This window comes from Geotrypetes seraphini, chromosome 11 (genome assembly GCF_902459505.1).
Source record: "Geotrypetes seraphini chromosome 11, aGeoSer1.1, whole genome shotgun sequence".
NCBI classification, from domain to species: domain Eukaryota; kingdom Metazoa; phylum Chordata; class Amphibia; order Gymnophiona; family Dermophiidae; genus Geotrypetes; species Geotrypetes seraphini.
Window position 1 is genome coordinate 88,735,346 of NC_047094.1, and position 25,270 is coordinate 88,760,615.

Below are 25,270 nucleotides of genomic sequence, written 5' to 3' on the forward strand. Positions count from 1 at the left end.
CCCCCGATGTCTCTCACAAACTGTCAGCCCGTGTACTTACTGACCTGAGAGCAAAACACACACAACTGCATCCATGCGTGCAGAACGAAAAAACTGTGGATGGCACTAAATCTCACAGTGAAGTACTATAGAGGCAGAATGAAAAATCCAGAATGGATTCCTTCTGCAGACATGTGACTAAAGGAAAATAACCCTACTGTCTAGAATGTTTTATCTATTGCACTGGAAATTAGTGTTATAAAGCAGAAAACAAGTCAAATAAAATCCAACTCTCTTATTTTCCAGTATTGTACAACAGAGTACAGTGCAGGCAAACCAGTATCATGATCAGGCAGCTCCATTAAAAGAAAGCTGATTTTCATCCTATGAGCAGAAATTATTATTTAATGCATTGGCACCATCACAACAACAACAAAAAAATAGTGGTTTTGAACCTGACCAACTATTCTTTGAATTTACTGTTTTCTGCATCTGAATTTTGTTGTATAAAAATGTAGCTTAAAAAAATTAAGAAATGGAAATCGTGTGGCCTATCCTAGTTGCTACTGCAAAAGCTACAAAGCTGCATCCTAATCTCAATTTCTAACTGAGAAAACCCAGAAAAAACACTCAGATCAAAATAGATGAATGCTATTGCAAGTATTCCAGTTTCATTACCAAACAAAAGTACAGAGGCCATAAGGGACCAATTGTGAAAACAACTTTACAAATTTCCATGGCTTTGCTGTCCCCAAACACAAAGGCAATATTTAAGAGCAAATTAATTTGAAAGTAAGACAACTTACCTACAATTAGCTCAGTTTCGGTTTAACTATGAAGGGTTTCAAAAAGCCATCAGTTAACAAAAGGACATGAAACTGCTGACATCCAACAAAGACAAACCAAACAGAAATTATTCAGTGTAAAAAAGTAACCTACTGAACTTTATTAGCAGTCACTATAAAAGTGCCAACCAATAGGCTCCCTAGAACAGGCCTTCTCAACTCATTCCTCAGGGCACACCATTGGGGTTTCTGGATAGCCATCATAAATATACATGAAATAGATTTGCATACCGAAGAAGTGCATGCTGATCTCTCATGCATATTAATGATGGATATCCAGAAAACACAATGGGACTTAGTGTGTGTGTCCAGAGGACTGGGGTGAAAAGCCCTGCCCTAGAGAATTGCTGCACACAATTGGCTACAAATATGTATAAGCTGGCAAAGAGCACCCTTATTACTTTCTGCACCAATAAGGTTAAAATCACTAAATATTTAGGGAAATACTTCCACAATATATTTTGTTAAGTTTAGAGAAGTATAACCATAAGTCTGCTGTTAATCATATCTTGATCAAATTAGGCAGAAAATAATATTTGTAATCACTCAGAGCACAAGTTTGTTTTGGGGTTTTTTCCCCAAATCTCTGAAGTGTCTTATGTGCCAATGAAAAAAACTTCACACAGTTAAAAAAAAGCATCCATAAAAGCTTTTTTAAAAAACCCAAAAACCCCACAAACACATTTCACCATACTAAGCAAGTCAGAATGAACAAGCAACTGGTAAAAATTAAGCCAGGTATTATTGTGGGTTCTAAACAGGTTGGTTAGATATTGCCTCATATGAAAGTCTCATCTTTCTATTTATAAACCATTGTGTAAATGAAGGTGTAACTAGATTCTGATGCAAAGCTACAACTCAACAATCTCTACATGGTGTCATAAATATAGGTTTGTAAACGACTGACAAAACAAAAACCCCAAAAAATACAATACAGAAAGTTTTCTGTTTTGCTCAATTTGAAAACTGCAATACATAAAAACCCCAAAAATTAGGTACCAAGATAAAGATGCATCAGTGTTATCCTTCTGACTTAAGATGCAAGGCTTAAAATGAAAGGGCAAGTAGAAAAAAAAGAGCATAAACTCTATTCCTTACACACCAGAACAGCTGAGATAATCCTTAGGATTAGACAGCTGCATAACTTCACTGTAGCAAGACTACATCACTGGAATGCAACAGATCACCTAGTGTGGTAAGGGCCTGACTCGTCTCTCTAGGAGAAGAAACTGCTGTGAAAAAAACACTGCAGTAATTAAGTATACTCCAATGTAACCCTATTTAAGGCTTAAAAAAAAAAGGAAAACTTTCTTGCAGAAGATAAATTTAGCGATCTACTCTGAAGGCAAACCGCTCTCAAGTATTGTCATACCACCCACTCCTTCCTGCAATAACCCCCTGCCCCCCCCCAAAAAAAAAGACACCCTCTTAAATTACCACTAACAAATGTTTTCTATGTCTACAATTTTAGAGTGAAGAAGATGAAATTCAGATAGATGTTAACAGGTTTTCTCCCTTTTTTTGAAGGGCTAAAATACAATGATTTCCCACAGCTAGCATACAGCAGAACCTGTTGAGTGCTCAACTAATGGGAAACAACCTATTAAATTCAGATGTCAGTAACCCTTTTGTAACTCTAGTTACTAATCTAAAAACCACCAGCAACTAGAACTGTGTAGCACTATTTCCAGAATGTAACTCCTACTATATCTAATTTTTCTTACAAAAAAGAAATAGAATAGAATGTTTTTGGTATAGTGCATAGCCTAAATCAGACCTTCAAAAGGGACTGTGTGTTTTTCAATGCAATCTTTCAAGCATTCCAACAGACTGTTTCTTTAAATATAAAGTTCATTCAGAAAGTAACACATAAAAGAAAAATTGGAGCAAGTCCTGTACTGTGGTAAACTTCAGTCACAGACTGATATAAAGAATGAACACTGTGGCGATTCTGTTTGGGTCCTATCTGTCCACGTGCGTTTTCTTGTTTCACTTGGGTTCCTCTATTGTCCCCTTACTGAGGTCAGTCATTTTGGGGTATTTCACTTTCTTCTGGTCCAGTTCATTCTGAGCCCACAGCAGTAGCTTAAGCAACTTTGCCAACTTGGGCGTTGATTCACGATTTTCATAATCAAGAACAGCTTGGTTGACTTCACTCCAGACCTAAGAATGGATGACAAGCCATTATTGCCTTACTTGAGCACACAAAGAGGAGAATGACTTTGTACAACTGCATAAAGAGCTGTTTCATATTAGTTTACGAAAGTTCACCAACTTGGAGCAAAAAGTGCCCCCAGTCTACATTACCTTTTGTCTTTGCATCATGTTCAGTAAGTCTCCAAATGGTGAGTCTTCAGGGTTATCAAAGGCAAGTAAGGCCAGAGTGCGCTCCATTTCAGTCAGACATTCTCTGCTCTCCTCACCCTGCTCTGCTAACTGTGTCTGAGCAAACTCCAATGCTGCTTCAGTTTCCCGTTGCCTAATCAATTCAATCAAATGCTGTTGCTGCAAAGTTAAATGATGAAAGAACTTTGTAGAGCCTTATTAAACAATGTCATTCTGAATAGCAGTTTCTTAATTCACAAGATTATGAATCCTTCCCCCCCAAATAAAAAAAAAGATGGTCTTTGCTAAATCACAATTTATTCTCCAAAATACATGAATAAAACAAACTAGAGAGTTGTACAGGGACAGAAATCAAATCCGTCCCTGCTAAGATCCATTCCATCCCGCCCACCCCCACAAGTAATCTCTTCCATACTCGCCCATCCCCATAAACTTCAAAAGTACAGTGGTGCCTCACACAACAAACTTAATTGGTTCCAGGAGCAAGTTTGTTATGCGAAAAGTTCGTTATGTGAAACGCGTTTTCCCATAACAATACATGTTAAAAAAAATAATTCATTCTGTAGCATAAAATATGCTAAGATGACATAAAAAAAGATAAATTTTTTGTTATTATTTTTATTTAGATACATCTAAAAACATACCGTATTTGCCGGCGTATAAGACGACTTTTCAGTACCTTAAAATCCTCCCCAAAGTCGGGGGTCGTCTTATACGCCGGGTACTGTTTACTTACTTTACATGCCCTAACATCTCCTTCTTTACCTCCTTACGGTGCTTACGGTAAGTCCTCCTGGCCCTGGCGACCCCCCCCCCCCTAGTTGTTCGGGCCAGGAGGGAGCCTAAATCCTCCTGGCCACGGCGACCCCCTAACCCCACCCCGCACTACATTACGGGCAGGAGGGATCCCAGGCCCTCCTGCCCTCGACGCAAACCCCCCCCCCCCCAACGACCGCCCCCCCCAAGACCCTCCGACCGCCCCCCCAGCCGACCCGTGACCCCCCTGGCCGACCCCCACGACACCCCCACCCCCCTTCCCCGTACCTTTCTGTAGTTGGCCGGACAGACGGGAGCCAAACCCGCCTGTCCGGCAGGCAGCCAACGACGGAATGAGGCCGGATTGGCCCATCCGTCCCAAAGCTCCGCCTACTGGTGGGGCCTAAGGCGCCTGGGCCAATCAGAATAGGCCCGGGAGCCTTAGGTCCCTCCTGGGGGCAGGGCCTGAGGCACATGGTCGGGTTGGGCCCATGTGCCTCAGGCCCCGCCCCCAGGAGGGACCTAAGGCTCCCGGGCCTATTCTGATTGGCCCAGGCGCCTTAGGCCCCACCAGTAGGCGGAGCTTTGGGACGGATGGGCCAATCCGGCCTCATTCCGTCGTTGGCTGCCTGCCGGACAGGCGGGTTTGGCTCCCGTCTGTCCGGCCAACTACAGAAAGGTACGGGGAAGGGGGGTGGGGGTGTCGTGGGGGTCGGCCAGGGGGGTCGCGGGTCGGCTGGGGGGGCGGTCGGAGGTTCTTGGGGGGGGCGGTCGTTGGGGGGAGGGGGGTTTGCGTCGAGGGCAGGAGGGCCTGGGATCCCTCCTGCCCGTAATGTAGTGCAGGGTGGGGTTAGGGGGTCGCCGTGGCCAGGAGGACTTGGGCTCCCTCCTGGCCCGATATTGTCGGGGAGTTGGGGAATCGGCGGGGCAAGAGGGCTTGGGCTCCTTTTTGCCCCGATCGTGTCGGGGAGTCGGGGGGGCAAGAGGGAGCCAGGCGGAGAGAGGGCAGTTAAGCGCAGTGCCTGCGCGGAAAGATGCAGCTCGGGCGACTTCGTTGTGTGAAACGAAGTTCGTTGTAGGGAGCAAGACATAAAGTTCGTTGTGCGCAGCGTTCGCTGTGCGAGGCGTTCGTTATGCGAGGCACCACTGTAGTTATTTAATTATGCTACTGAAGTATGTTAGAGGCTCTAGTAAATACCCATTTACAAATAAGCAAAAACACTATTAATTTAGAAATGTTAATTGTGAAGAATACTTTGTGAATGGGTCTCTGCCAGAGCCTCTAATGTAAATATAAAAACTCTAGCTCAGGGGTGTCCAAAACGTTGAGCGCGATCTACAGGTCGATCGCAAAGGCAGCACCACTAGATCGCAGAGCCAGTGTTCTCCCTAGCATCTTTTAGCCGGGCGCTCTGCCCAGCTAATTTAGGTGAGCGCCTGGCTATCTTGCTCAGATGATACGCTTCCTCCTCAGTGTTGAAAAGACAGGCTGCAAATCTTTTCATAAACAACTGACCTCGCAACAATCCAATTGCTGTTATAATTTAGGTTTATTAGCAATAAACAAAAGGCAGCTTACATGAAGCAACAAAATACAGCACATTGGGCTAAAAGGATAACATACATACAAAGTGTCCAGCTTCTATTTAATTATCCATACTCCCTCTCTCCTCCCCCCGCCTCTCCTGGCTATGCCATCCAGCATGCCACTTATTTACTTTAGTTCAGTAGCCTAGGGTATAACCTAGTTACAGATTACAAACCCACTTTTCATTGGTTTGTTACATGCATCATTTCTATTGGCTGGTCTATACCAGTAGTTTCCAACCCTGTTCTGGAGATCCACCAGGCCAATCAGGTTTTCAGGCTAGCCCTAATGAATATGCATGAAGCAGATTTGCATGCCTGTCACTTCCATTATATGCAAATCTCTCTCATGAATATTCATTAGGGCTAGCCTGAAAACCCGATTGGCCTGGTGGTCCTCCAGGACAGGGTTGGGAACCACTGCTCTATACACTTATCATGGAGCCATATTGAAGCACGACATCGCCTAGTGTCAAAACTGACCTTTCTATTTCCCTGACACTGCATTCTTAATACTAAGGCAATAATTTCTGAGGACAAGCCTCCTCTGTCCTGAGCTTGATTGTAGTTCTGTCAATAGTTCTGATAATTCTTTGGTAGAACATTTTATCCTGTACTGTTGCTTGAGTTTATCCAATGATGTCACAGTCAGCAGATCTCTGTCAGTTACTAGAGCAAAGGTGAATCTCTCATAAAGCATATTGTCTCCTGCTGACAGGCAGAAATATGATTGTCCAGAGGCTTGAATTCATAAGCACAATGTCTTTCTTAGAAGTATAACTTTATTTTTTGGGGTCTCAGGGGTCTTCGCCTACATTTTCATGCAAGTCTTATTCTTGATTCTTCTTCATTGCCTACACTTTCATGCAGGTCTTATTCCCGATTCTTCCTCAGCATCCTCCGTTCTTCCCTCTGGGCCTAACTACCACAGTTGAAAGTTAATTACGGCAGCCTGCAGAGCGAACGTAGCAGGCTGCCATCAGCCTCTAGCAATTTCCCTCTGCCATAGTCCTGTCCCTGACGTCAGAGAAGGTGCGGGACCATGACAGAGGGAATGTGCTACAGAGGCTGACAGCAGCCTGCTACGTTCGCTCTGAAGGCTGCCATAATTAACTTTCAACTGTGGTAGTTAGGCCCAGAGGGAAGAACGGAGGCGAGGACAATTGAAATCAAGAGATCTGAGGTCCTGACAGTCACTGTGTGCGGGAAGCAGCGGAGGAAAGGTCCCGCACGTCAAGGTAAGGCTGTGCCTGTTGTGAGGGCCCCGGCGGGATAGGGGTTGCCTTAGAAATGCTGGATTGCGGGGGGAGACAAAAGGACCTTAAGGAGGGGCGGGGAAAACAGAATTGAACCAAAAGGGAGAGGGAAGACTGGTCAGATCCTGGACTACTAGAGGGATTAGAGAGGGGAAACACCCTGAACTGAGGAGAGAGAGATGCCAGGCCCTGGGGAAGGGGATGACAAAGAGAGTGAGAGAGACAAAGACCTGGACCAAAGGTGGGAGGAATCAAAATGTTAGCAGAAGGAAGATATAAAGAGAGAGAAACCTGAAACAAAGGGGAGGCAGATGTTGGACTATGGGAAGTGCCAACAGAAGAGACAGAGGGGGAGAGACCCTAAGTAAGAAAGAGAGATGCAAGATCATAACAGAGGAGGGAGACATGTTGCCAATAGGGGTGGAGGAGAGAGGAAGAAAAGTTGGACACCTGAAGGGACAGAGAGATGTTGGTTGGGGAATGGAACGAGTCTGGAGGACAGAAGAGGTGCACTCGGTGTGTGTGTGTGTATATATAAATATGTGGGTCTTTTACTAAGGCACGCTAGCCGATTTAGCACGCGCTAAATGCTAATGTGTTCATAGAATATAATGGGCGCATTAGCACTTAGCGCATGCTAAATCGGCTAGCAAGCCTTAGGAAAAGAGGGGATATATGTTTAGTATTTTTATTGTTGGTAGATCATTTTGACTTGGTCATTTTAAAAGTAGATCGCAAGCCAAAAAAGTGTGGGCACACTTGGTCTGGCTGATGAGGTTCTCAAGCTCTGTCAGCTGAAGACTTCCTCCAAAGTTGGGCCAGAACTTCCTTATACCAAGCTTGGCTCAAGGATGCTGCCAGCGACGGCCATGCTTGGTAGAAGGAAGTTCCAGCCACCTTTTGAAGGAGGTCCTCAGCTGGTGGTCAGGGCCAGTGCTGGACACGCTGGTGGCCCAGGGCAGAAAATATAAGTGGGCCCCTCAATCCCTTTTCCTCCAATCTCCCCATCTGCCATTAGTAGCATGGAGAGAGACGCTCACCAAATACAGAACTTCATAATTACTCAAATATAACATTGACAAATCTCTGGTAATTTGGACACCTATATATCTTATTTGGGTGGAGGTCCATTTAAAGGGAAAAATTATATGAAGTTTTTCCTCTTCCAAGGGAGAAATTGTAATTCCCATAATCTGAGATTTATTATAATTAATTTTGAACCCTGCCACTTTACAATAGAGTTGCAATTCTATCATTATCTCTGTTAGGGTCAGCTGGGGAGAAGGGGGATAGGGCAGAGAGTGAAAAGTTGGACTCATGGAGGGAGAGAAGGAGGACCAGAGGAGAAGCATGCAGGAGGAAGAGAGAAAAAAAATGGTAGACTGGTGGAAAGGAGGGAGAAATGTTGGACTGGGAGGGGGCCAGAAAGGAGGAAGGGAAAGAGAAATGTTACACTTGGGGGGGAGGAGAGATATCAGACCAGGGGAAGGAGGGGGAATCTGGCAGTGGTATAGAAATAATAATATTCGTAGTATTAGACAGCGATGCCTGATTATGGGAAGGAGAGAAGAGAGATGCCATACTGGGAAGGGGGGAAAGGAGAGATATGTCAGACCATAGAAATAGGGAGGGAAGGAGAGAGAGATAGGAAGGGAAAGTAAGACATGGAAAAGTAGATTTTGAGAAGAAAGCAGACAAATTGAAAAATTGAATGGTAACTAAATGCCAAAGATGGATGCAAGGCAGAAAGTATTCTAGATCCTGTGTTGATCACCCAGTAACCTGGTGAACAGCCTGACGCCCCTTGGACAGCGAGGGAGCTCTGATCAACCAGTCCAGATACGGATAAACCAGGACATCCAAGGTGTGAATATGGACCGCCGCCGCCACAACCACAACCACTTTGGTGAAGATTCTGGGTGCCGTTGCAAATCCAAAGGGAATCACTGCAAACTGGAAATATTGCCCCAAGTCATGGAACTGCAGATACTTCTGGTGCTCTGGGAAAATGGGAATGTGAAGATCCACCTCCGTCAGATCTAGGAAGACTAGAAACTCCCCCTGCACCACTGATGCTATCACTGAGCATACCGTCTTCATGCGGAAGCGAAAAACTTTCAGCGCCGCATTGACCACCTTGAGGTCCAGAATCTGTCTCCAATCGTCAGATCCTTTCTTTGGAAAAATGAAATATATAGTGTATCTCCCAGAGCCTGAATCTTGCTCTAGAATGGGTTCTATGGCTGGAATATCCAGAAGTCTGTAGACTGTGGCCTGCACCCGAACAACATTCTTGGGGCAGTCTGCAGGTGAACACAGAAAATACTCAGTTAGAGGACAGAGAAACTCAAGTTTGTAGCCATCCCGGAGAACCTCCAGGACCCAGCGGTCAGAGGTAATGACCTGCCATTCCACCAGAAAGGCAGACAACTGCCTCCCTATGCGTGGAGAAAACAACCTTGGTCGGGTATCAGAACTGTTTCTTTACAGAAGCTGCCGGTCCTCCCCCACCCCCCTCCAAATAGATGGCTGACATCAAGACTCGCTAAAGCATGGTCTGGCAGATCAAGAGGACCATTGTTCCATGGAAGAGCCCGAGTACAGACAAGAGTGCCTGAAGGGACAAAAATTAGGATGCCCCAAACCCCCCGAAAAGGGTAGGATCTATTCACAGATAGCGACTTGGGCCTGCAATCCTGCACAATGGTCATCCAGAACCTGGCCAAACAGCAGCTGTCCCTTAAAGGGCAACCGGCTCAAGGTCGCCTTGGAAGATGAATTGCCAGATCACTGCCAGATCCAGAGCATTCTGCGAGCCAAGACAGAATAGGCAGCAAGTTTAGCGAAAACTTTCAAGATGTCATATGTCAAATTTTCAAGATGTCAAGGCATCAGCCATATAGTCCACTCCGGAGATGAGAAAATCCAAGTTGCAAAGTGCCAGTGTCAGGATCATGACACAGCTTTGAACGGCACACCCAAGCCACAAAAGAAGAGGCAGATGCCGCCTTACCACAAGCAGTGGCTGAATTAAACAGATGCTTAAGGACAAAACCCACACATTGGTCTTGAACATCCTTCAGAATCACTTTCCCGTTACTGGGGAGAGAAATGCGCTTGGTGACCTGCACCACTGAGGAATCTACTTTGGGGAAGCAAAGCGCTTGTTAAAAGTATCCGCCATGGGATAAAACCATGCCACTGCATGAGCACATTTCAAGGGACCCTCAGGAGTTTCCCACATGTAGTAAGAATCCAAACGAGGTCAGGATGATCAGGAAATAAGGCAGATTATGGCCTCTGGTCACTCAGGAGGGAACATTCTGCAGTTACAGGATGCTCAGACTACAGCTTCAATTCCTGAAGAGATTCAAAGATCAAATCTACAAGGTGCGCTTGCTTGAAATATATGCGCATAGTGGGATCCTCCCCCAAATCAGGTGACCAATTGGTGTTCAGTCTCTTTATTGTTAAGTAGACGCGACACGATCGTGTTTCAGCCCACAGGGGCCTGCCTTAGGAGTCTAAATGTAACATATGAATGGAAAAATGAGAGTATACAATGAAAAATTGAAAAATGAGAATATACAATTAAAATGAAAGTGTTCAATCATGAGAACAGAAGAACAAAGACTGAAATGTATAAATGGACCATTTACAATTCATAAAACATTAAGGGCTCATTTTACAAAGGCGCACTAGCCACTACCACCTCCTCTTAAGCAGGCAGTAATTTTTCGGCTAGTGCGCGCTAATCTTGTGCATGTCCTAAAAACGCTAGCGCACCTTAGTAAAAGGAGTCCTATGTGTGTAGTAATAAACATTCACAATAACCATAATTATATTGCATAAAAGCCATATTACCTTAATAAAATCAAGACACTATTAAAAACATTAAAAATTCATAGATAATGCTGAAATTTTAATTAAATACTAATATAATGTATATAGCCCCAATTGACTATAATAAAAACTAACTAAAACTTTATTAATGATCATAAAAAAATACAAAATAATTTCTAAAAAAGTTTTTAAAATTTTTTTATATAAATTAATGAACATTTTATAGTAGATTAAAATTATGAAATAAAACAATTATTTTGAACTTTAAGGGCTCCTTTTACAAAGGTGTGTTAGGGCCTTAATGCGCGGAATAGCACGCACTAGCCTCTACCGCCTCCTCTTGAGCAGATGGTAGTTTTTCGGGTAGCGCACTAATCCAGTGCGTACGCTAAAAATGCTGACGCATCTTTATAAAAGGACCCCTAAATGTCTAAAAACTCAAGTAGTTTCTCCAAATATATATATTTTTTGTTGTTTGAAATAATTTTTATTAAGCAGAAAAAACTGAACATACAAAACAGGCAATCAAGACACAGGACAGGAAAGCACAATATCAAGTATAAAGCGTACAGGCTAACAAAGGTTCCCCACATTCCCCTCCAGGCGACGTCCTCAGGAACAGAAAGAGCACAGCACCAGAGCAAAGAAACAAGAACAAATAAACAGAGCGTTCAACAATTTCCTATTTTATTTTTAGGTAGAGAGATGAAAATCCCCCAAAAGTAAGCAAGACCACCCTTGTCACAACCACACCCACACACACATGCCCCCCCCAGACAACCAACCTCCTGATCCATCCCATCTCCCACCCCTACCAGAGTGATAGAAGAAAATAAGAAAGCGGTCACAAAGACTGGACCACCCCCAAGGCTGCTTCCCAAAGAGACCGGCACAGCCAGTGGGAGGAGGACGCCCCACCTTGCACTACTGAGCTCCCAGCGGGCCACCTCTGTAAGGGACCTCTTCCACCTTGGCACCTCAGGGGCAAGCTCATCCATCCACAGCCGGAGCACACCCCGTTTAGCCACCAACAGGGCAGTGTATAGAAAACACCAGTGTTCCATCCCCGTTCCCTGGTCCAACACCTCCCCCTCGAAGCCCAACAGGAGCATGTAGGACCATTGGAAAGGCAGGCCCACTATCCCAGCCAAGAAATCCAACACCCCGTTCCAGTATGTCCCCAGCATCAGGCACTCAAGCATCATATGCAGTAGGGTCCCCTTCAGACGCTTATACTTAACGCATTCATCAGTGTCCCAGAGACCCGTCAGCATACCCCGATCTCTGATGAAGTATGTGCGATGTAGCAACTTAAACTGTATTTCCTGCAATTGGGCATTCCTGACCCCTTTAGTGATATTGGAGAAGCAAGCAACCAGGACTTCAGCACTAATGGGCTCCCCCAGCTATGCAGTCCACTTAGAGGCCAGGGTCTGCAACTGGGAATCCTCCCGTTCCTCCCGGGCCAACCCATACCAGACAGACAAAGAGTTCAGAGAAGAAGGGAGAGAGAGAAAGAGGTGATCCACCTTCAAGAAGTTGAATCCTAGGGGGTTCCTTTTTCGGTGGTCCTCAAAGTAATGCCTCAGCTGGAGGTAGGCAAAAAAGGGCATGCCAGGTAAGGACCAGTGGCCACGAAGATCGTCATAGGTGGAGCAGACCGGGACACCTGATGACGGAGGGCATACATAGCCCAGACAAAAAACAGTACCAAAACGCCCCTCCACTCCACATGCCCCCCCCAACCCCCGGAGGGAATTCAGGGTTGACACAAATGGATGGACCGGAGAGCCCAGTTATCCCTCCCCTGGCCAATCCTCTGTCTCCACCAAAGCAGGGCTCGCCTCAGCGGATCCAGCCACACCAAATGACAGCCCACCCAGAATCTCCACCACCGAGGGAGATCCAAGCACACCCACACGATAGGGGGCAACCCATGAGTCAAAGAGGCCGGAAGGAACAAACCAGGAGCTAGAGGTGAAAAGCTCATGGACCCAGCGCAGCAAGGCAGTCACATTATACAACCAGAGATCCGGAAGCTCCAGGCCTCCCTGGAACCGGCTACGAGTAAGTTGCCAGAAACTAATGCGCGCCTATGGTTACGCCAAACAAAGGAACCTATGAAAGACAGATAAGCTCGTTCATCCGCTCCCTTGAGCCAAAGTGGTATCATCTGCAGTGGATACAATAGTTTGGGTAGCAGGACCATCTTCACCAATGCGACCCTGCCCATGATGGACAAGGGAACTCCCCCCAGCGGAGACAAGTATCATGAAGCTGATTAAGTTTATGCACAATATTACATCTATACACACGTTAATTAATTTTGTATATTTGTACGTAACTGTTCTTAACTAAACACAGCACGTTCATGCTGTTTATGAGAAGCACGGCGTTCGTTTAACATAACTTCACAGCTCATTCAGCATGGTGTCCTTTATTATGATTCTTAATAGGATCTATTAATTATTCCGTGCCGACATTAGTATTAGGCTGTATCATTTGTCTGCTATTTAATATAATGTAACCTTGTGTTCCTGACACTTCTTATGTATATCATACCGTCGATTGATGATTTTTATGTAATTCAACCTGTGCATTAGCACAAACTAGCTTTAAACAAAAAACAATGTGTTTTGGTTACCAATGAGGGGAACGGAGGTAGTTCAATATAACCTCACTCTTCACCCGGTTTGTGTTATTATGAGTAGAGGACTTGTATAGTAAGTTGTATTATATTAGTGTTAGGTTGCATCATTTGCCCGCTGTTCAACATAATGCAAGTTTACATTTATAACATTGTGCACACTATGTGCCGTTGATTGAACCCTAGCTCATATAATAAATATTTAGTAAGTTCACGTTTAATACAACACAGCTTGGATTACAATGTTTACATATCTTCATACTGGTTTCCAGTTGTGCACTTATTTTTTAAAGATCAATGAGTTCTTTATTGCGGTGGTTTGCACTATAAATAGTAATAGTCTTTTTAATAATTTATTTAAGCATTCGTGCAACAACTAAAAACTATAGTCTATTTGTATTTTATTTTCATTTTAGTGCATTAATTATTACGTTTTTACTTTTTTGGTCTTTGTGTGAAAGGTTATTTATTTTCCATTTTCTCTTTTCTTCTCTTTTTTTTCTCCTTTCCGTTACTTCCTTGTTATTTCAGTTCACTATAGTATGCACAGAAGTATTTATGGATATTGCACAAACAAATTGATCACAAAGTATTACAATATGTAACATATATTTTTAATTAATTTATTTGAAAAAACTACTTGAGTTTTTATTTACGGCCTCTTTCACAAAGCCACGCTAGCCGCTGCACTGTGCTAACGGCTAGAGAATGACACGGGGAAAAAATCTGTACCCGTCACTGCACCGTCCCCGGCCCACCATCATCTGCACCGCCCCGTCACTGCCATTCCCTTCACTGCCCCGTCCCTGCCATCCCTTTCACCGCCCCATCACCGCCAATGCCATCCCATTCACCGGCCCGCAGCATCCATATAAGCCTCAGTACTGTGAAACACCATGAAGACAGAAGAGAATCCTGCCACCACTACTACTACTACTGCACTGAGAATCTGTTTCAGTGCCTCTGCCCTGTAGTAAAAACAGAACATAAAATAAATCAATTGACTTGTCCTCCCTTGCAATGACGTGTCCCCCATATTCACCTATAGCTCGAATAAGGTCAATTGTGCACACTAAAAATGCAGGTGGATCTGGAACGTGAGCGCAGGCAGGCAGTGATGCAAAAACAGCAGACACCCGACCGATTGCAGTGTTCCGCCATCTCCCTCCCTCCATCTCACCTTAGATGTAGAGTATGCCGGCTTTCTTTTTCGCCCAGCCGCACGTGCGGGTGCTCATTTGTTCAATATTCTCCTCTGATGCAACCGGAAACAGGAAGTTGTAAGAGAGGAGAAGATTGATCAACTCGAGCAGCCGCGCAAGCGCGGCTTTTTGAACACGTGCAGCTGGGCTAAAAAGAAAGCCGGCATACTCTACATCAGTGTTTTTCAACCTTTTTACACCCGTGAACCAGCAGAAATAAAAGAATTATTTTGTGGACCGGCAAACTACTAGGACTAAAATTTTAAAACCCTGTTTCCGCCCCATCTCCGCAAGCTCGGTCACCTCAGTAACTATAGAAAAATAGACAAATATAGTGCAAAATATAGACAGCTGATATAACTTCTCAAAACTGACACATTTTGATCACTAAATTGAAAATAAAATCATTTTTCCTACCTTTGCTGTCTGGTGATTGATTTCATGAGTCTCTGGTTGTGTTTCCTTCTGTCTGTGCATCCTTTCTTTCATTTCTTTCTTTCTTTCTGCACTCAGGCCCAAGAATTGTCCCTTACTATTCCCTCCCTCTTTCCTTCCTATGTCCTTAGTGCCCCCGGTGCCTCTTTCCCATGTTTTTAGTGCCCCCAGTGCCTCCTTCCCATGTCCTTAGTGCCCCCAGTGCCTCCTCCCCATGTCTTTAGTGCCCCCAGTGCCTCCTTCCCATGTCCTTAGTGCCCCTTCCTGTCTTTAGTGCCCCCAGTGCCTCCTTCCCATGTCTTTAGTTCCCCTAGTGCCTCCTTCCTATGTCCCTCTCACTGCCTTCCACACTTTGTCCCACCCCCACCCCTGAATCCTGCCTGCCTACCTTTCTCCCTCCCTAGCCAAAGCCAGCCTGCTGCCTCTCAAAAAAAAAAAAAAAAAAGCCTCCTTCCTTTTCCCCTGCTCTTACCGCCATGTTCATGCTGCAGCTACTAAAGCCGACAGGAAGTCTTTCCGACTCAATTCTGACGTCGGAGAGGACGTTCTGGGCCAGCCAGGCAGCGATTGGCTGGCCCAGAACGTCCTCTCCGACATCAGAATTGAATCGGAAAGACTTCCTGTTGGCTTTAGTAGCTGCAGCATGAACATGGCGGTAAGAGCAGGGGAAAAGGAAGGAGGCTTTTTTTTCGCGCGGACCGGCAGAAATTCAACCGGCGGTAAGGAGGAGGGAGGGAGATGGCGGGGACCGCACGATCCTTGATTGCCTCACTGCGGGGACAAGTCCATTCACCGCTCCACGGGGCGGTAAATGGCCTTGTCCCCGTCCCGCAGAGGCCACTATTTTTTCTTCCCCGTTTCGGCGGGCTACCCGCGGGTAACCCGCCACCGTGTCATTCTCTACTAACGGCCTTGAAGCTCATAGAAATTTAAGGGCTTCGGGGCTGTTGCTGCACTTCAGCCGCTGCTGCGGCTTTGTAAAAGAGGCCATTAAAGTTCAAAATAAATGTTTTATTTCATGATTTTAATGTACAATAAAATGTTCATTAATTTATATAAAAATTTTTTTAAAACTTTTTTAGAAATTAGTTTGCATTGTTTTTATGATCATTAATTTAATAAAGTTTTAGTTAGTTTTATTACAGTCAATTGGGGCTATATACATTATATTAGTATTTAATTAAAATTTCAGCATTATCTATGAATTTTTAATGTTTTTAATATTGTCTTGATTTTATTAAGGTAACATGGCTCTCATGCAATATAATTATGGTTATTGTGACTGTTTATTACTACACACACAGGGGTAAATTCTCTATAATACGTCTAAACTTAGGCGTGCTTTAGACGTCCACAGTAATTGAATAATTACAGCGTTAAGGGTCTTAATAAGCGTTAATTGGGACTTAAACGTAGGTAGACATCCAAAAAAGATAGACGTACGATAGACGTCTACGGAAGACATAGGCGCGTCTATATATGTAGACATGGGCGTGACATGGGCATGGTGATGGGCAGGCACTACTTAAGACGCTACTTAGGCGGGAAACCGCGTCTAAATATCGTCTATATTGTAGGCGTAAGAAACGCTGGTCTAACGTGGATTTTGCTTCATTTCAATGCGGTTTCAACTTTCTTAATTCCAGCTCCCCTTTAGACGCGAGTTAGACGTCCTTGGTGCAACAATAATTCCAATAGTGAGTTTGAATAGGTAATTTTCATCTTTTCTCTGTCCTAATAAATTTAATGACACCATATCAATAGAACACATTATATTGCATGGATAACAAACTACATTTCTGCCCAAACAATAATATAATTTACACATGGCTTTCCTGTTTAAAAACAACCCCCTTTTTTTCTCAACAAACAGCACTGCAATCGGCTCTCTTTTGAAAGCAAAGAAAGAACAGCAAACACATATCATTATTGCACACATTACTTCATTTATCAGCACTTAAAAAGAGAATAAACAGATACACACCTTAACATTCAGCTTCCCTCATTGCAAAATGGAGGTCTTCAGCTGCACAAAACTGACCTCATTGTGACCTCATCAATCTGCACCTTCAAAGTAGTATGCCACAATTAAAAGATGTGCTGGGTGTAGAACTCACAACCTCTGGATGACTAGCACAGGCTCCTAACCCATAGAGCTACAGCAGCTTCTACTTAGGTCCATCTCACCACACTTTCATATCATACTTGACTGAGCTGCCTATGTATCAGCTCATTAGCTATCATGTCACACTCAACTCAAAGAAAGCATTTCTGTTTCACCAGGTTAATGCGCCTCATCCAACCTCTCAAGGTCACCGGTTCAACTCCCATCATCAGCATACCTCTTTTTCACAGTTTTCTATTAGCACTCAAAATGGTGTGTATATATATATATATATATATATATGGTGGACTTTGCTGCTTTTCATGGTTAGGGTTCGGGTTAGGATGTTATGCTGCAGGGTGGGGTGGGGTGGGGGAGGGGGTGTAGGATGACAGAGAACAGGCTGCTGAGAATCAGTGCAGATCATTTTAAGGATCAACTCAAATAAGTTTAAGCAAAGGAATGCCTAAAGATTTGGAAGGTTTTCTGGTAGAAAACAAATATCAAATATGTATTAAGGAATTGCAGCACAAATGACGCCGATCGTTAAGGGCAAAAAACACCGCTTTTCCGGGTATGATGCTTAAACGGAACAGATTACTTACAGTCATACATCCATTAGTACAGTGCTTAGAATGAAGATTAGCGTGCGAGCATGGTCTGGGTTGGACATTAGAAAAATGGAGCTTGTGTTCGATCAAAACAGCACTTTTGGACTCCACGTCACATGTATTCAACCATACTTGGGAATATGGGTTTGGGGCTCAGTGAAAGCAGCGCTTTTAACCATTGAGCTACCACTCTTTTGTCTCAGCCTACTATGAGATTATAGCTAAGCTCCTTTTCCCTTAGCAGTTCACTAAGGTATGATATGACAAGGGAGCCAGAGACATTGGAGCGAAAGGTGCTGTAGCTCAGTGAGTAAAGGCACTGTACCGATCTTCCGGGGTTTGAGGGTTCAACTCCCGGCCTGTATTTTACTTGTGGCATATCTACCTTCCAGGTGCACCTTGATGATGCTTTCCACTTCTTATAGGAGTTGAATATAACATTACTGTACAACTTTGCTGTGTAGCAGAAAAATAAACTTTTTCCCCTTCCATGCTAAGAATTTGAGTTCAACTCATCTTATATTTCTCCTTTTAAACATGGCATACTTTGTTAGTTTTTATAATGGTAAAGTATACATTTCTGAAATCGTGAAGAAACAATATATAAAACAGCAGTGTTTTGTCTCCTAGCAGAATTAACTGCCTATAAGAAGCGGTATAAGCAAATCAAAATTGCTATTGTATGGTTTGTTATCTAGCACCTTCAAGGTATTATGCCACAATTAAAAGATGTGCTGGGTGTAGAATTCACAACCTCCGTACGACTAGCACAGGAGTTTAACCCATAGAGCTACAGCAGCTTCTGCTTAGACGGATCTCACCGCCCTTTCATATCATACGTGACTGAGCTGCCTATGTATCATCTCATTAACTATCATGTCACAATAAGCACAAAGAAAGCATTTCTGGCTCACCAGGTTAATGCGCCTCATCCACCCTCTCAAACTCCCTGGTTCAACTCCCACCTTTGCTCATTTTAATAAGGTCCTAGCAGTTTCCTATTAGCTCTTATAACAGGGTCTATATGGTGGACTTTGCCATTTGTAAGGTGCACATTTCCCTTTCCAGGCAAATCTATTTTCAACTTACTATGGCTTGGACATCCTAAGCAGTGATGAGAGGAAACCTTTCCTCTGACAGCAAGATGACATTTGTGGATCGCCTGGTTAATGTGCTCTATTACGCCTTGTCCATCTTCTCAAGCACCCTGGTTCAAATCCCATCCTCACCTTCACTTTTGCATCCTAACAGTTCTCATAAATGGTGGAATTTGCTGTTTCTCATCAGCATTCTGCAGCCACAGGTGCATGAGATACTTTCATTTGCTCCCAACTACAAGTCATTCTAGTAGGAATGTGTTTCTTTTGATGCAATATAGGCATTGGCCAACAGCTATGAGTTAAATCAAACATCAGAGGTCTTGGATAGGTGTTGAAGGATGATATATGTGGTGAGATGGATCTTACACACATTAGTATTGGTAAATGCAGTTTGGCTTGACATTTAGGGGGGGGAAGTTGGGGTGGGGGAGGGTGTTCAGCATGAGAGAGAACAGGTTGCATTAAAAATTAGACAATGGAGGCAGATAATAAAAGCTGAAGCAAAATCTATTGAAGTAAAGGCATGGCTAAAAAGTTACCAGTTTTCCTGCCTGAAACAGTAATATAAACTATTTGCAAACCTTATTCAAGACTTGAACCCCTGATGTATGGAAGATAAAAGCAGTGCTTTAAGGCATAGAGCTATAGAGAGAACTTTGTTTAGACCATAGAGTTGCAAGGTGCAGCCAGCTTTTCAAGATACTTATAGAACATCGGACAACCAATGAGGTGTGGTGGGCGTGGTTAAGTGAGTATAAGAAGGTCCAGGTGAGCAGAGTTTCCTTTCTATTCTGTCCTATCACTTATGCAGACGTTTGAAACTTTACTCTGTCTTAGTCTTTTAAATTTGCTTTCCTATCTCTGCCTCCCATCTCTCTCTATTCCACAGAGCCATTAACAGCTACATGTCATTCTAATATGTTGTTTTATCTTTTCTAGAAGCAGCTCAGATAGTAAGTCCAGGTGAGAATGATAATTTGTAAGCTACTTAGGTGTCCCTATGATAGAACCAAAGAAACCGACCAGCAAGAACTGACTTCTTTTTATGGACTTTCATTGTGTGTTATTGTTTATAATAGTTCTTCTACCTCTGGTATCCTCTACTCTTCATTCCACAGGGCTGACAAAAAAGAGTGATAACACATTAAAGTCAAGGTGAGTTTGTTGTAAGAGCACTCATGGTGGTATGGTGGTAGCAAAATGGATATGTAAGTAAAATGTATGTGTTCACACATCTGAGAGGGTTTACTAATAGAGCTAAAGTTCATTCTTTGTAGAATCAAATTTCAGGCCAGTTTAAATCATTTGAGGAATGGTTCTGTGTACTACCTCATAAGAATAGGTCAGGTGTGTTGTGTGTGTGGGGGGGGGGAACACTGCCTTTCAGTGGACATCAAATCAGTGTACATGGTTCAGGTGGAAAACTCCTAATGAGTGCCTAATGGGTTAGGCATCTTTATTATCAAAAGGGGTCAGCTGTAGCTGTTTATATTAATAGGGAGTCCAAAGGTATGTTAGCACTTCTGTTACTACTAGGTGTGTGTTGGAGACTGTGATGTGACATTCAGCCACAACTTCAATGTTTAATTTTGGAGACATAGGTCTTTGTAACATGTTTCTCTCTATTCTTCATTTCAGGTGGAGTATGCTCATTACCCCAATGTGTTTTGCCAAAGACCAGAAGAGCAGCTCAGCACACCAACTTGCACCTGGCCAAACAATTGTAGGTGAGAAAGCTATATGGTAACATTTATTTGCTTACTCTACTATTCTTCACTTGACTGTTAGAACTATACCTGAGTTACACCTTTATCTCTCTCTCCTTGGCCGCTGTCTGTATCTTTCTGTCTCCCCACCCCCACCCCGAGCAAAGCTATCTGTCCCTAGCACAGTGTGGCCTTGTGTTTTTCCAAGAGGCCAGAGCTCAAGTACCAACAAGTAAAATAGGTGAGAATGATGTCAATTGTCTCAATCCATCTTCCATGCTGTTTTCCTGGCCTGTCCAATTAAAATCATATACCATTTTTCACCTTGTGCTTATATATGTTTAGATTATAAATATCAGAGCCTATACACATTTACTAAGTCACCTTGTTAATTTGAAAGGGAATGGCAGGGCCCATTCAGCACTACCTCCAAAGAGAAACCCACACAGGAAACCTATAAACCAATATAAACTTTTTTTAATTAAATATAAAATATATTTTAAAACTTTTAAAACAAAACTATATACAAAGGGGAGGAGAGGGATAGAAAAGAAAGGGTGGGTGAACCCCCAAGAGCAGCTTGAGCTACCTCAGGAGGAGTCAGGAGCTATGTAAAAGGCCAGTCATTGAGAGGACGGTGGCTCATGGCTGGACGCATGCCCTCCCTCCTCATCACGCTCCAACCTAGCCAGCCGTTCCCTCAATGACTGGTGCTCCTGGATGAGGGTGATCAGGGCCTCCTCTATCTTCCCCAACCTCTCCAACACAGCCCCTAATCCTGGAACTGTCTGTGTTGGAGAGGTTGAGGGTGCATGGAGGAGGCCGGCCTCCTTCTGAGGCTGGTCATGCTGCTCTGGGGGGAAGCCAGAGAGGGAAGGGGATGGGGTCCAAAAACAGAAGGGGCGGAGAGGAGGGGGAAGGGGTGTGATGGGGGAAGGGGTGTGACGGGGGGAAGGGGTGTGGGATGGCGGCTTGTGGGGCTGTGCCCTCGCCAAGGCCTCGCCCAGGGCTTCGGCCCTCGTCTGGGCCTCTGCCTCTGCCTCCTCCCGGGCCTGGGCCTCTGCTTCCTCCCAGGCCTGCGCCTGGGCCTCTGCTTCCTCCCAGGCCTGGGCCTGGGCCTCTGCTTCCTCCCAGGCCTGGGCCTGGGCCTGGGCCTCTGCCTCCTCCCAGGCCTGGGCCTGCGCCTCCACCGGAGCCTCTGCCTCCTCTGCTTCCTCGTGGCTGGCTCCTGGACCCTCAGGGGGTGCAGCTGCTGCTTCGTCTAGACAGGAAGGAAACAGGATACCATCAGGTAGGTGAAGTAAACTATTGAACATGGCATTATTTTACTGCTTTCTTTCCATGAAATATAAATAAAACTGCAAAACATGCACCTCCTAAACGGAACTTTATAAACATTTAGGAGACAGGCAATACCCGGTGTCATCTGCAAGCCCTGCTGCTAGCTCTACTTGTGCCAAAGCAGTACCTATTTGTGAGGTATGAGACACAATCTTAAAAGTCTTGACAACAGACAATGAGTTCTACTAGATTTCTACTATTACACCTTGCCCACATTTGGCCATGAAAAAAGGAGATGTTAAGACAAAGGGTGGGAAATTGCAGTCCTCGACATCTCCTTGTAGACAAGGCTTTCAGGATATGCATGAGAGATCTGCATAGCAAGAAGGCAGTGCAGGCAAATCTCTATCCGTTACATTAACGGGTGCTAGAGTAGATGTCTGTCTGTCTGTCTGGGTATTTTTTTTCTTTGTCTCTCTCTCCTTGCATGCTGCCTGTCTTGTCATTTTTTCTGTCTGTGAATCTCCCTATGCCTCCTTCCTATGTCCATAGTGCCCCTTTCTATGTCCTTAGTGCCCCCAGTGCCTCCCTCCTCCCCCCTCCGATGCCAGCCTGCCTCCCATTGAAAACCCCCCACCCCTTCCGTTGCCTCCCATAACCCTTCTATTGAAACCCCCCATGCCATCCTGTCTGCCTTCCATTGAACCCCCCACCCCTCCTCCGATGCCAGCCTGCCTGCCTCCCTCCCATTCCCCTTCCACCTGCCTGACCCCCCTCCCTCCCCCCCGCCGCCGACCTGGCACACCCGAAACCCCCATTGACCCTCCCACTGCTACAGGGCTGACAAACCCGGCAGGAGCAGCAGCGTCGCAGGCACAGTAAACGCTGCTTCGGGTCTTCTACTGGCCTAATTTCCTCTGTCATCAGGGACGCGGCAGAGGAAATTAGACCAGTAGAAGACCCGAAGCAGCGTTTACTGTGCCTGCGACGCTGCTGCTCCTGCTGGGTTTGTCAGCGTTGTAGCGGTGGGAGGGTCAACGGGGGGTCCAGCTCTGATGCGTCGCTAGCAGCGGCTTGAAAAAAAGGAGACTGTGACGTTAAGCGCGCATGCGCACTCGTGCCGTTGCGACGGAACAGGGAATACGACTTTCGAGTGCGCATGCGCGCTTAACATTTTATTATTATTGATGATTTCATGAAGAGGTTACGTGTACTGTGCTCACTGAATGGTTTCCAATATTATTACTCACCAGCTTGCGAGGCAAGTTCACGCCGCACCCCCTGTAGAAAAGCCTGCTCCTCCCTTCTCAGGAGCCGGCCACATTTGTGGAGGTCCTCCATCTGCATAATGGAAAAGGAGAGGGGGGAGAGAGAGGATGAGTGTCATATCGCACTGTGACCTAACTGTTTTATTTATGTCTTGATCTCTATAACACAGAAAAATGGGTGATAAATTTTGCTGGCCTTCAGTGATAATAGGATAGGGAGCACACATGGATGTTAGCAGGCCCCAATGCTGCATCCTGGGCTACAGAAAGCAATATGAGTAAATTTAGGTTTGTACAGCATTATGGCAATAGTTTAAATAAATGCATTCAGCCTTCTTCTCTTATCTTGGTGTGCCAATACAATGGGTTGGCTAGGATGAGAAGCAGCAGCAGAAGGTGCTGAGGGTGTGCTGCACACTTCAATAAGTTTATACTATAAATGAGCTGTTTGGAATCACTTACATGTGGCACAAAGATTAAAAAGTACACTTTATGAATGACCATGATTAAGAACTGGAGGTTGTAAGTTCACATCCCACTCTGCCACCTTTGGGGGGGGGTTTAATAAGAAAGCAATATTCTGTACAGATTTATGTAAAGAAAATATATTTACTTTATTCTTTGATCACTTGAATATAAATACTTACATTCCTGGGATAGGAAGCCAGTCTGTTGTACCTCCTGGTCAGGCGCTCCCAGGAGGCACGATACTGAAGGAAAGTCGTCCTGTGCCCTGCCACTTTATTTATTTTTTATTTTTTTTTAATCTTTATTCCTTTTTATTTCTTTCAACAAGTGTACAATATTATTACAATTAATTCACAGAACTCACTTGACATTCTTAAACAATATTATTATACATGTTTTAATTCCCCCTACCCACCTCCCATCCCTTCCCATATCAACAAAATATTCTATCCAAACATATACATACTTAGACATCCCTCTTTCATAATACAATTAATCTTACATTAACCTATCCCTCCCTCCACCCTTTCTTCCTCAAACTCTTTGTTCATTTTATTATATAAATTAATGCACAACAAATATATCTCATCATATTACATATATCCCCTAATATTTCATAATAACATATTTCCAATAAATTTACCCCCTTTCCTTTTCTATTCATACCTATATATCATGTTTCTTATATCCATTAATCAGTTGAAATATACCGCTGTTTAATTAGATTATCCTATCCCCCCCCCATTTTTACAAATTATCCCCTAAGGAAAAAGAATAAACCTTAATCATTATAATATTCAATTAATGGCCTCCACACCTCCTGAAACCTTTTAAAATATCCCTCTGTACTGCAAGAAATCTTTCCATCTTGTACATATGACAAACTGAGTTCCACCAGAAACTACAATTCAGTCTAGAACAGTCTTTCCAATTAGTCGTTATTTGCTGAATTCCCACACCAGTAAGAATCATCAATAATTTATTGTTTGCTGCAGATATTTGGCATTTGGCCCTCATACACATTCCAAAAACCACTGTGTCATAGGATAATGCCACATGACTCTCCATCAATATGTTAACTTGATCCCAGATTGATATCCAAAATGCCTGAATACATGGACAATAAAATAAAAGATGGTCTAAAGTTCCAACTTCAATTTTACAATGCTAGCATCTATTAGACTTAGAGCAATCTAATTTTTGTAATCTAGTAGGGGTCCAGAATGCTCTATGCAACAAAAAGAACCATGTTTGCCTAATAGATGCCGACATCGTACCTTTAATTCTCCAAGACCAAATACATGGCCATTGAGATGTATTAATCTGATGCTTAATCACAATGCTCCAAATATCTCTTAATCCATTTTTAGGTTTCTTATTCAAATAATTAGATATAATTTTATACCACTTTGCGGCCTGGTGTCCCAGAAAATCTGCCTGGAAACATAACAATTCTAAGCTGTAATGATCATTTAAAGATTTCCATTCAGGGAACCCCACCTGAATAGCCTGCTTCAATTGCAACCACTTATAACTTTGTTTTTTATTCAGACCATATTTATGTTGCAATTGTGAAAAATCAAGCAGCTTACCATTATCAATTACAGTGGTGCCTCGCACAGCGAACGCCTCGCACAGCGAACGCTGCGCACAACGAACTTTATGTCTTGATTCGTACAACGGACTTCGTTTCACACAACGAAGTCCGGGGTTCCTGCGGGGTTGGATCGCAGCGGGGTTGGTCGAGCCGCGAGGGTAGTCTCCTTCTCCTTACCTGCCCTGTCGCAGCACACAGCCGAACGGAAATCCTCCCGATGTCAGCGCTGACGTCGGAGG

General features: G+C 44.0%; 1 protein-coding gene across 9 annotated transcripts in view; it reads right to left on the reverse strand.

The window, feature by feature from the left end:
* Positions 1 to 364: 364 nt before the first annotated feature.
* The window catches only part of GID8 (GID complex subunit 8 homolog), a 129,173-nt gene continuing 104,267 nt past the window's right edge, over positions 365 to 25,270 (reverse strand). For 5 of the 9 annotated variants that reach the window (XM_033963630.1, XM_033963633.1, XM_033963629.1 and 2 more), the window contains 2 exons: positions 22,949 to 23,039; positions 20,928 to 21,678 (listed from right to left, as the gene is read on the reverse strand). In XM_033963630.1, coding sequence (XP_033819521.1) covers positions 21,041 to 21,678; positions 22,949 to 23,039 — 729 coding nt within the window. In that variant the 3' untranslated portion in view covers positions 20,928 to 21,040. Of the gene's footprint in view, positions 2,988 to 3,131; positions 3,330 to 20,927; positions 21,679 to 22,948; positions 23,040 to 25,270 lie in introns of those variants that run through there. The other 4 variants (XM_033963628.1, XM_033963631.1, XM_033963627.1 and 1 more) reach the window with 2 other exon arrangements.